Genomic DNA, 13,343 nt, shown 5'->3' on the forward strand with positions numbered 1-13,343 from the left:
AGGAAGAGAGCTTGGCTCTGCAGGCATCAGTGTGAGAACAGGAACAAACACAGTTGCCTCTCTCACTTCTCAAAGGAGAAAAGTAGCCTAAGGTGGAGACAGGTGCCAACTGGGAAAATGTTTTATCAAAGCAGATGTATTTATAGCTCATGTACAAGATCTTGCCAGAAGAAACACAGAGCTGTTGTTATATTCATAAATTAAAGCAAAACCACTGAGGTACATACTTAGCTTGCTGCTACACATTAGTGGGCATCTCCTCAAACTGTGCTCATGGCATGTCATGCACCTCTGATCTAGTGGTCTCACCAGTTTATACCTATTGCCTTCCAGGTCCCAGTTACTCACAGTCACACAATCCCTTACACAAAATTTATATGTGGGTAAATTTAGCATATTTTTTTATGGTCTAGGAGAATCACGATAAATACTCTTGATCCAAAGCCTCATTAGCTTGGGTGAAACTTGCTTTCCTCTAGTACTCTCCTTTGCTGGCAGAATTCAGAAATGTAAGAGAGGGTTTGCCTTCTCCACATCTCCTATAAGGTAGAGGAGTATTAGCAATAACAATAACTTGCATTGGCCATTTATTCCACTGTATTCATTTTGTAACACTGTAAGGTGTCCTTTCTAAATGTAATAAAATGTTTAGTTTTGAGGACAAACCCTTTAATGCTGTTTAAATTGAAGGGCTTTTTGCATATTTACATAGAAAGAAAGCATGGGTACATAGTCACTCATAGTTCCTTACAATGAAATCGTATCAAAAATCTGATTTAAATTAAGTATGTACAAAACAGGCTTTACCTTATATAAAATTTCAGGCTTCATACTGGCAAAACTAAACACATTTGTGCTTATAGTAAGAGATTCTCTTTAAAATCAGCTGGATATACATTTACCACTATACAGAGTATGCATGTGTACTTGCACTGATAATTGTGTTTCAATGGATAAAATGTAAAATATGATACCTGCTGTGTTTGGTCAGTATTTGTTTCCAATTTACAGTGATTGTTTCAGCTGAGAGTTACAGGAAGGTACTGAGCACCGAGATGAGTCAGGAGCAGCAGCTGTCCTCAGTGTCTCATCTCCTTATGCAGCTCAGACTGACAGAGCGCCAGCGGGGGAGCACTGCAGGAGCAGGGAGCAATCTAGGACAACTGTCCCATCACTGAAGTATCTGTGTATACAGGGACAAGATTAGTTCATAGTACATTAGAGATCAAATGAGATAAAGAACTGAGCCTGTAAAAATTTCTTAGCATTTCTTAGCTCTGAGTAAAACTAGCAGGTGCCATGTGCAATGTGGACAAGGAAAGAAACAGTATGATACTCCATCTTTTACCAGGACAGGAAGGCAGGGCATTGAGGACAATTCCAATTGCTTGAACTTTATGAAGATTATAGTGAATAACCCACTCCTGCACAGAGGCCATTTTTCCAAACTGGAACTCAAGTTACCACTTGAGTGCAGGGATGGTTCAACATCCAAACATACCTGATCAGAGCTGGTCACAGTTTGATGTTTTCATTTTGTTTGAAACTCCAAATTTTAAGTTCTTTTCAGTGCTAATTGGATCAACAAACAAAATAAAATAATACAAATTTTAAACAATCAAATATGTTGGGGTGGTTTTTTTGTGTGTGTGGATTTTTTTGTTTGGTTGGTTTTTTTTGTTTGGTTTTAGTTTTTTTTTAATACTGCATCTTTTACTTTATATTTCATCCCTTGACTTCCTAAAAATGTATAATTCATGTAAGGCAAAAGTGCAGACATTACTAAAGGCAAGTGCTTGAGCAGTTCTTATTTGTTGACTGTTTTTAAATAAGCGACCAAAAAATTTCAACATTAATGTAACATTTCAGAAATAGCATTGCTTTGGGAAAATTGTCATGTTTAGAACCCCATTATTTTCAAAAACAATATCCCACAGAAGTTTCCAAATAATGTCATTTATTTTCTCTTTGAAAACCCTCAGTTCATCCCTTGAAGTTTATATAAAACACATCTGTCGCAATTGCTTAGACACAAAGTTATAGCACAGAGTTGAACTGGATGCCATGGGTTCTGGCCTTGCTCTCCACAAGATTTCTCACTACTACACATCAACAGAGATAAGAGAATCCAGATCAATACACAGTACAGTATCAGTAAAAAAAAAAAAAAACAACAAAACAGTCTGCAAAATAAGAACTCAAAATTTTCTTGAAGGTGAATATGCAGCATTCTCCTCTAGAATCTGTATGAAACCACAAAACTCCTAATAGAGACTTAGTCTCAGTAAATATTTTTATCAAAGAATAGTAATTTTCAGTATATCTTTCTCATGTGCAAAACCATTTTCTCTTCTTATCTTAAATTTATTTAAGTCATCATTAGCTTTAATTCAGAGTTATACAGAGATAGTATCTGGACTTACATGAGTTCTCTTCAAACATAGACCATACATTATATTGCATAATTACAATACAGCAGTTTTTTATCAAACCCTGATCACATTTCCAGGGGTTGTCAGTGACAGCAAGAAAACCCTTCCACAGCTGGACTTTTTTCATCCCAGTTAGTCCTGTTCCTGTTACAATGTTCTTGAATGTGTCCTCAGCAGAGGAGGATTATTGGTGAGTGGATTTCTCCCCTCTCTGACTCAGTTTGCAAAACATGGTCTCATTTTAGAAAACAGGGTATTGCCCAATAGGATATGACTGCTGCTTCCAAAAATCACTCTGAAAAAATGGGGCAAGCCTAAATGGGGCAAGCTGTGGCTTGTGGTCAGAAACAGAATCTTTGTGCCTCTATACTGAGCTTCTCCCTACCCACTTCTGCTGCCCCTGAACTACTTCCTTTCTTCCTTTACAGTAGTTAAGATACGTTCTGTCCCTAACGACTGTCCCATCTAAAAATAAGTGCTCTTGACACACAAGAGATGTCAGACTAGCACAGCAGGATGCTGAAGTGTCTCTAGATGCGTAGCAGGGCTTCTCTTACAGTGGGTTGCAGCAATTTAGGAATTCACACTTGATAAATGCAATAAGGGCGGCTTCTTTTTATCGCTTGCAAATGGTGCCAGGAGTGATGTATTCCTGATCCTTATTTGGCAATCCAGCTTGCTTCTTTTATGTTGTTCTCTGGAATCACAAAATTCTAATGTTTGGTTAAGCAAACATGCACTGTTATTGTACATATCTTTTTCACTGACATCTATAGATGAACTATGTCATTGTCATCAGCTGGCTCAACCTTTTGGTGGGGTCTGCATTTTCTTAAAACATTCTTGTAGAGAAACATACCCTGCTCTGATAGTGTTTCTAAAGCAGGAAGATAACACCTGAACTCTGGATAGTTTCTTACCCATAGCTGAAACAACTCCTCTTCAGCTTCTTTTTGAATCTCATTTTCCAGACATAGTGATACAGTACCAGACTACCCTGTATTACACTTAATTAACGCTATTGCTTGATTTAATTATCCTTGCCCTTGCTCCTTTTTCAAGGTGAGTGAAAATCATAATGGTAGCTAAATAAAATACACGATCTTTCTTAATAGCAACATATTACATTATCCCTTATATTGGTTAGATTAAGCTAAAGCCCTGCCAGAGCAAGGCCTGGAGAGATGATCTGTCATTGTTACTTAAGTGGGAGTAAAAAATCACTTTTTAAGTGAGTGTGGGAAAAAAATTACTTTCTCATTACTGTGCTAGTGTTTAGTCTGAAATACTACTATTTAGAAACTGAGAGGGAGTAACTGCAATTATTCCCTCTTCCTCTTCTCTTCTCTTCTCTTCTCTTCTCTTCTCTTCTCTTCTCTTCTCTTCTCTTCTCTTCTCTTCTCTTCTCTTCTCTTCTCTTCTCTTCTCTTCTCTTCTCTTCTCTTCTCTTCTCTTCTCTTCAACGTAGCAATTTTGTAGATGCTCATGTTTCCAAGTTTTCAAAGTTTGAGCAGTGTACTTTTTCAGATACCTCCCAAAAACTTAGGAAAATACATGACTTACAGAGGATACTTAGCTGAAAGTCTTTCAAGAAAGTTCTTTCGCAATTTGCAATGAAAACAGCATTCCTTGAAAACATAGCATACGAGCATTACACTGTTATTGGGCTTTTTCAACAGATACCTAAGCAACCAGTGGTTCGAGGAAAAGGATAGCAGAAGAACTACACTTGAGAAACCGCATAGCAAAGGAAACGCTAAGGGCCATAAAAACAGCTTCCAAAACTCCCACAAAAACATTCATTTTCTATTGATTATCTCTCCTGAGAGCATTACCACGTTTGGCAAAGGAAACTATGCTGTAAGGTATCTTAACAGCACTCACAGCTTTTTGACATTTGCTTTTGTCTGCTTGCTATAAGATTTAAGTATTACCTACTTCTTGTTTCAACAGAATTGTATGTCACCATACTATGTTTATCTAGCATGTGATCATCACCACCTCTAGGTCTTCTTTTAAAAGAATTCAGTGATTTCAGAAAGCTGGTCTCTCTAGTCCTGTCAGCAAAGCCATTCTGTTACAAAACCCCTTAATTTCTACTCCTCCAGAGAATAATTTTCTTCAGGATTCATAGCCTTTTACACCCCAGGAAATGGCAAGATCCATTCCAAGAGGGAGAGGAAATTGCCAATGCTTGTTTCCCCTCCAAAGGAAGTTAGGTCCTGCCTTATGGAACACACAGAGCAGTACTCAGTATATATCACTAAAACTAATACAATGAGGTTAGCAAAAAGTAACGGCGTTATCTTTAGAAGTTTATCATATACTATAATATTTAATATTAAAGATGATATATATGGTATGTCCTACATTTACTTGCCCCTTCTTTTCCCCTTGGCAAAACTGCTCCTGAATGTTCTAGTCCTGACTTACCCACCACCCTTGCCAAGCCTTTTCAAAGTCCATACAGACTAAAGGAAAAGCGAACTGTGCTCTGAGAGTTACCAAGGCATTTTCTGCGATAATACCAAAACCTGTCCTTACTGCACTATTTCAGTTACAGATGGAAACCAGCCTGTATCTATATACCATTATCTCAGCAATATGTGGATGACAGAACCCAAAGTAAATTGCTCTTTACCTTTCTTTTTCTGGCTGTTACAGAAGTGAACAGGACATTGCCTTACAGTATCATTTTTACATTAGCACTACATCATCATCCAAGGGTTGAGCTGTTTCTAAACCAGTCTCTAAGCAAGTCTGGGAAGTAGTAACTAAGTTGTTTTGCAGGCTCAGTGTAAGAGGAAAATGAGGCAATTCAATGTAAGGGTTGGCTAAATAAATATGAAGAAAAACCACAAATAGCTCTTTAGTTTCACTCAAATGTCCTTAATGGATTTCTTATTCTATAGCTTTGGAACAAGAAAATAAAGCAACTTTATATCTTTTCCTCCAGTTCATACCCTTAGAGGACCTTGCCCTCAGAAAGATTTTAATTTTGTTCATAAGGTTTTCATGCAGTGATATAATAACCTTCGCAATAATATTTTAAAAGGAATTTTTAAAAGCTGTTTTAACAACTATTTTGTTCATTTAAAGTATATTTGTGTGTATTTTTAAAAATTTCAATACATTTAGTTTAACAACTGGCTATTGTTGTTAAATAGAAATGCTAAATCCTAAGCAAATATTGCCATTAGAAAACACCCCAAAAAACGTAGCTCAAATTTACAGTTATAGACTCCTTCACTTCTCCCATCGAATCTTTCTTGAAAGAAAATGCAAATCAATCATAAAGAAACTATTTTGGTGGAAAAGACTAAGTTCATCCTTTATCAAAAATTAAAAACAGAGCAAAAAAGCTTGGAAGTGAAAGGCCCCAAACCCAACATCACACTCCAAAGCAAAGCTCCAAGAACTTTCCAGCCACTGCTAGAACAGACACGATTTTCCCAAATTCCTGAAAACTTATTCTGCTAATGCCTCCTTATCTCTGAAAAAAAGTCAAGTTTAACACGTGGAAGATGGCTTTAAGGATAAATGACCTGCTCTGCTCAAGGTACCTGAACAAAACCTTTCACTTTTTTTACAGGTGGTGTTTGATGCCTCAGAAAGCTGCACATTAAAGCTCTTCAAGCTTTTACAATGGTTTGCAGTTCAACTGCCTCTTCCAGCACTTTAGCCAGAAACAACCTCCATTGCAACTCCACTCCTGACTTTAGGGCAACACTGAGGTGTGTCTAGGACAGCTCTGTATTCGCCTTGCTGCTCTACACAGCATGGCACAGCCAGGTGTGCACACTGCCCACTGCAAACTGCACCACTCAAAAAGGTCTCTGCAGCCTCTTTCAGCTTCAGGTGCTTGTTAAGAATTATTCTGTCCTAATTTTTTACAGATTAAATTATTCATTTTAGAAAAAAAAACCCCAAACAATTGGAGAATCCTTTTCAAATTCCTAAAATACTAAAGCAAATAAATGATTGTCAGACTCCGTATTTATGGAAAATCAGCTGGAAAACAAAAATGACAGCCTTCATCTGAGCTAGTTGCATGGGGCCTGAAGGCTGAGTGTCATTCAATTCTCCATGAACACAACTGTTACTGCATGAAACATGAAACTTAATACCCCTATGTTCAACACAATTCATTCTTCCAAGGCAGGCAATTCAGTAATAAATCAAACCACACAAGGATAGAACACAAATTCTGCATTGGTATTTGTTTCTTGTTCGGGAAAACTTGATTTCAGCAAAGGAAGAACATAAAAGAACACTGTATACCAAAGGTAAGTACTTAGATTTGCTACTCCTGAGCTCCCCTCTGAGAGAGGGGAGAGAATTATTTCAGGGGGAGAGGGAGATGGGATCCAGCACGCACAGATTGGTATGCAATAGATGCATTTCATGGAGCTTGGCATTTAACATTTAACTTGATACTACTTTTTCCTGTAATATACTTTAAAAAACAGTAAGAAAAATAAAAAAACATCAATGCTCTTTAAAAAGCTTGTAAGTTAATTATTCTCAAATCATTCTAGCAAGTCCATCTGGCAACTTCACAACTGCAACACTTGAAAGCCAAGAGTTTTCCCTTTGCCAGCAAAAGGTATTCCTATGGCTATTGCTGTGTTTGAAAATCTACTTGGAAATTCCTAAGTCTCATTAAAACACTGACTAATCTGACACTGTGATAAGTATTCATAACGAATCAGGGACAAATCCTTTCTCTGATCACTTTATGAAATGTGTACTCTCAGAAGTTACCCTAAAAAAACCCCACTCAACCATTATGTCATTAATGCTGATATTGTATGTTTTACATATTATACATATTCTGCATTCAGGGAACTACTTTCACTTTTCTTCCTCATGTGGCTTTAGCCTGGGCAATTACTGTGTTTTCTCCAAGCAGACGAAATTTATTTCAAAACACTTATTTAGAACCCAGTGTTGCTGACAAGCTGCATCCTTCCTCCTTCTGTAAAGAATAAGAAATTAAAAACATCAGAAGTCAATGATGAGAAATTGCCTGCCTTTGAAATCCTGAGAATCCAGTAAGATCAAAATTCAATAAAGTTTTTGATCACTTCAAAGTCCCATGACAATTCACATTTCTCAGACATACAGTCAAATATCTTAATGAACTTGAACCTATGCCTAAAATACCATCTCAGCATATACAAGCATAGCTCTGCATAAGGAATTCTCCATGGCAAAATACTAAGGAAGCCAGAAAGCATGTCTGACCAATAGGTTTAATGGGTGACTGAATTAAGAGTCAAATATTCAAAACTGGTATAAAAAGTATCTTTACTGAACAATTTATAAAAAGGAAAATGCATACAATTTGAGGCCATTAAACAAATTACATTACCAATAGTGACAAGGACTCAGTAGAATGCTTGCCAAACATCTTGCTTGTCCACAAAGTATTCAGTGAAAAATATACCAAACAGGTATTACACAGGCAACCATTTCATGAAAGTCAATGTAAAAATAGCTAATATTTTTTTGACTGCTTTTTTCCGTGTCAATTTTCCAAAATGCATTAAGGACAAGGATTCCATCTATCACTTTTCAGTCTCATTCTCAGGTTCACTGTCTCCACTATCACTGTCTCTTCCAGGGTGTTCTGGCATTTTTCGATGTTCATTCATTTCATCCACATTCAATTCTCCTTCCCTCATCATTATTTCTTCCATGACTTCATTTTCTTCTGCTGCATCTTCCTGCATGCTCTGACCTTCACCTTCTGCTTCAGTCTCTCCAGTTTGTGTTGGTTCTGGTTCTTCAATCATGGCAGGTGGGGGCAGCAAATGCTGGATGATTGAAAAAGGAAGGATTTTAAGTTTTTATACTTTACCTTGAACCATTCACCTCATATTTAGGATTTTGCATTAGATAACAAGTTAACAACAAACACTTAAAATTTAGAAGCCATAATGATTTGCAAGCACTCCACTCCAATAGAAAAAAAATTAGAATAATGAACACAATATATCTTAGATACATTTTTTCCAGAAATGAGTGTGTTAAAATCTCAGGACTTCCAACTCAAGGAGAGAAAACACATTTCATTACCCCAAGCACTCAGACAAATAATAGGGTTCTGGTAAATCCCCACTTTGAGCCTTCAAATGGTAGCTTCATCTGTTGCCATTTCAAACCCCTAGATATACCTAACTTGATTTTTGATGCCTTCAACAGGCCTGTCTAACAACTCATATCCATAATTTCCCCTTGCAACATCCTACAAAATACTATGTGAATGTTATCTGTACTTACATAAGTTTCATGCACAGTTGTAAACACAGAACAATTCAAGTTTCACTAAAAGTTAAACAATGCCAATTATTTTCACATAATACTTCGGAAAAAGTAATTTAGTGTATTCAAAGTGTTCTGCTTCCAACCAAAGAAGTGATTTCCAAAACATTATAGGCTCGAATGGTAGCCAAGTAACACAATTGGACAAAAAAATACCAGGAATGCATTGAGCTGAAGAGTTTGGATGAATGCCATACAACTCCAGGCTCAACAGAAATACTCACATTTCCTGCAGCCTGACATTATTTAATGACATAATGGGTATTACTTTAGAATATTTTGGATCATTTTAATGAAACTGAATGTTGAAAAACTTGACAATTGTTTAGATTTGTTTTGCTCAAAAGGCAACTTTGTTTCACATGAAAAATGAGGTGTTCAATTACAGTGAAGTTTTACCTTCAATTAGATGACACTAATATTACAAATTTGCATAGGCAAATCTATAAATCAATTATGATTACCAGAAGAGATATAAAAAGCATTTTCTATAGACTCTGAAGTTATCAGACTGATCTCTATATCCATCTGTGCACAGGAAAGTGTAGTTCCAAACCAAAGATCTTACAAAAATACATTCTTGATGTATGAGACAAACTCAGACTTCTGTGACTTACTTAGATGCATGTTATGCTTTGTGACAAGTACTTGTAAAGACTAGTGCAAAAGAATGGGAAGACAATAATGTTGTACTGAACAGAATAAAAGAAAATTAATGCCATCTTTGCTTTTTTTCAGTAGCTCACTTCTTGGCTTCTCCTGCAAGGAGAATGTGATTCATTGTCACAGTAGGAAAACAGCAGTTTTGGAACTAATTTTAGCTAGCAATGGGGAAGATTAGGATGCCAAAAAGACTAAGAGGTATTAGCAGGAGAATTGGGTACATATTTGATTAGGTGTCAAGCAAATGCTTTTCGGTAAAATTTAGATGCTAGCATCTGCTTTTCAGAACATGCATACACTTCCCTGTTTTGACACGGCTATCCATTTACATCTAAATGTGGCCAATCTACTGCACAATCTACTAAATCTAGATCACATAACATTTTGCATGGTTGAAAGATCTCCAACTATTTTAGACAAACTGGCTTCAAAGTTAAGTCTTGTCAGGTGCTTATAGGACTGGGTTTCAAAAAAAACAGTGTGAGCTTACTTCACTACTACTAAAAAAATTACAGTAAGAAGAAATTCTAGTAGCATCCTCTTTGTATATCCCCTTTTCTTTATAGTATGCAGGTAATCACAGCATTTCTCCAAAGCAGTGAGAAAGTATCTTCTCTGTCCAGACAGCCTGGAAAAGGCTTTTCCTAGGTAACAAAACACTTCAAATTTGGCTGAAGCTTTCTCTCAGAAATAAAAATAAAATCCAGGAGTCACTGGGTAAGAACTGCAGAGAAAAATAAATTTTCTATCTGAAAGTCTGACATTCAGTCAAAGTTTTGAGTTCTGATCTCTACTGATTACACTATTCTGTATTAGATGAAACATAGAAGTGAAAGAAAAAAAGGAAGAGGATGTGACAGACACATCCTTGCTTCAAAGAACAGAACCTAGATTTCTTAGACCATCTGTTCAAGGACAGACATGTTCACACTCTCTTTCCCCAGTCAGCTAATATAGAGTAAGTAATGTCCTTTCACATAAATTTTGTCCACTTTTGGAAATCTTTCAGAAGAGCAAAAACCAATATGCGAACTTCAGAGTACCATGAAAGCATAAATTATAGATAATGCAATATATAGGTATTATATAATATATGAAGAATAATATATAGGTAATAGAAACATGACAGACACTGAGTAAAAACTGATGCAGTTGAGTGGTAGCATTTAGGACCATTCCCTTTTGGCTTAACTACCTCTAGGCTTTACAGATGCAAGTATGCTGAGTAAAGGCAGCTTTCTGCTCAGTATCCTAAGATACCTTAATGCTCCACTCACTCACATGAGACTGCAAAGACTTTCTGCTGCGTTCTGAATTCTGCTTCAGGGATTAAACAATGACAAAACTAGGGACAGAAGTGCCTGCAACTGCTTCCAAACCCATGCAATTTTGCTTGATGCTGAAGTAGGGCTGAAAAAAATTGCTCCAGAACAAAACACACTACAGCTGCAAACCAACCTGGATAATAGGGCAATTTAACAGGGTTAAAATGGTTTCAAGACATGATCTCGTCTTTCTCTTAATTATTACATCATGCCGTGGTGTTATAATCCCACTAGCTGAAATACCACACTTACCTGAAACATCACACTCAAGTTTCCTTCAAATTAATACTGGACATGCTAGTTCTTAAGTATTAATTAATATTATTTTTGGCCCAGACAGAGCCATCAATGCTCTGATAGGTTATCATCAATTACTGATAGGTTTGTGGCCTTAAATTAGGGCTTAAACCACTAGAAGATACAGCTTTTGCTACATTTTAGAAAACCTTAATATTCTCACTTCCAGTCACAAACACTTCTTGAATTTTAAATTTAACAGAAAGAGACTTAAATCTCAACAGCTTCTCACTGAAAAATTATTTTATTTTAAATGCATTCCAAAATTTAGAAGGTCCTTACCTGTTGATGGTGGCGTGTACTCTGTATCATGTGCATATACATATTGTACACAAAGTTAGCCATTTGAGGCATGTTCTTAATAACATGTATTTGGTGAGCTGGTCTTTCTCCATTCTAAGGAAGGGGAAAAAGGTGACATTCAGCAAACAAAGCAGAACAATCATCATTCAAAGGTTATTTAACTATATTAGAATTCAAAAGCCCTGAGAAATTAAATAACACTTTTCAAAGAAAAAAAAGTTGGTGAATTCTTTGGAAAGTTTGGAAGCATAGGTCTTACATTTTGGGGAACTGGATTAATCATGATGCTGCAGCCTGAAGAAGAAACTCAAAAGAGGATGGGTTCTGACTCTTACTCCAAAAAGTAAATTTTGGACTCGAGTAACTTAACATATTAAAGGCACAAATTGTTTATGATGAGATCAGGATTTAACCTCTTGCCTGTCGCAGCCCAGCTCCTTGTTAACACTCACTGACCACGTTTCTTGCATTCTTGTTTATAGTTGATCTGGAAGTTAAAACTGAAAGGGCTCCCTCCCAAACTTGTCAGCAGCATTTAAGACCAGGGAAAGATTTGTAACTGCACTGTGGGTACATGCAGGCATCCCTTCTCTCAAAGCTTCAAAAAGCAGAGTGGATATGCTCCTTTGTTTCTTCGTTCAGCATTCTGCTCTGTGTATTCTGTGCTTAGATTCCTCAACGTGAACCTTTCCCTAAAGATCTACTGCAGTATTACACATTAGATTTTTGTACTTGTGAACCTAGCTCAGCAGTGAAACTCTTGTAATATTGGAATCAATTTTAAGAGAAAAAAAATTTGTAATCCTGAATTACTCGGTTACATGTAATTTTACCACTTTGAATGAGAAATTAGTAGCTTTATGTAGCTTTGCTTAAGAGATATTATTTTGTTTCATAACAAAACTGAAATAATTTAAAACTAAAAAATTATTTACACAGGTAGTACTCAGGAAAAAGCGGGCACAACAGTTACTGATACTTAAGTTGTACTGATAATTAACTTGTGGAAACATCAATTAAAACTAGTTGGTGTGTATCATGACGAAAGATAACTCCTTAGAGTTAATACAATCACAGAATCATTACGGCTGGGAAAGACTTCTAATATCTATATAACAAAATCCAATCATCAAGTGACATTGTTGAGTTCACCACTAAACCATACCCTCAAGTGCCACATCCACACCTTTTTTTAAATACTTCCAGGGATGGTGATTGCATCATTTCCCTGGGCAGCCTGGTCCAATGCCAAGAAGCAGATACACCAGTCTAGCACAGAAAAAAGTTTCACCTCTTACAGCCCACTCAAAAACACAAACACCCATTATAGATACCAAAATCCAGTACAGCTGTTCCTACCTGTCTTGCTGTTGGAAAGCATTCTGTGGGAGCAATATGGAGGTGAAGTGGTCGAGCTGTGAGCTGGCTGAAGGCTGGAGTTAGCTCAAAACAGTTCTGAAATAGTGATACCCTTGCAAAGATATAAAGCCCAAGTCTGGCTCTTGACATGGCAACGACTAATCGTCGGACATCCCTTCAGAAAACAAATCAATCATATTTTCTTATCAATGACACACTTGCAATAAAAATACAGTAAATTCACGAATACAAGCCGCACTGAATATAAGCCGCATCACTGGGTGTTGGCAAACATTTTGGTTTTTGTCCATAGATAAGCCGCATCCGAATATAAGCCGCTCTGTCGTTCACAGTGAGGACCCGCGTGCAATTAGTAACAGAACCGCGGGAGGGCGGGGTTTACTGGCTGAGCTAAGGCTGTGCAGGCTCGGCCCGCTAGGGGCCGCTGACGGGGCCAGGTGGCCCAGCCCGGTGCTGCCGCTCGGGGCCGGCCGCCGCTGCCACTGGGCTCGGTCACCCCGGGTCGGCGCTGCCCCGCGGTGGCAGGCAGGGACGGAGCTTCCCCTGCTCCTACGGCAGCGGCGGCGGGCGGGGACGGAGTTTTCCCGCGCCCGTGGCGCCGGCAGCGGGCAGGGAC

The 13,343-nt window shown here is 37.5% G+C and overlaps 1 protein-coding gene across 1 annotated transcript in view; it reads right to left on the bottom strand.

Annotated features, from left to right (window-relative positions):
* Positions 1-7,725: 7,725 nt before the first annotated feature.
* AQR (aquarius intron-binding spliceosomal factor) overlaps positions 7,726-13,343 on the bottom strand; it is a 51,626-nt gene continuing 46,008 nt past the window's right edge. Inside the window, exons 33-35 of the mRNA XM_033062606.2 lie at positions 12,707-12,881; positions 11,327-11,440; positions 7,726-8,251 (exon numbers count right to left, since the gene is read on the bottom strand). Of these exons, the coding sequence (XP_032918497.1) occupies positions 8,003-8,251; positions 11,327-11,440; positions 12,707-12,881 (538 nt within the window). The 3' untranslated portion in view covers positions 7,726-8,002. The remainder of the gene's footprint in view (positions 8,252-11,326; positions 11,441-12,706; positions 12,882-13,343) is intronic.

The sequence above is a fragment of the Catharus ustulatus genome, chromosome 6 (genome assembly GCF_009819885.2).
Source record: "Catharus ustulatus isolate bCatUst1 chromosome 6, bCatUst1.pri.v2, whole genome shotgun sequence".
Classification (NCBI taxonomy): domain Eukaryota; kingdom Metazoa; phylum Chordata; class Aves; order Passeriformes; family Turdidae; genus Catharus; species Catharus ustulatus.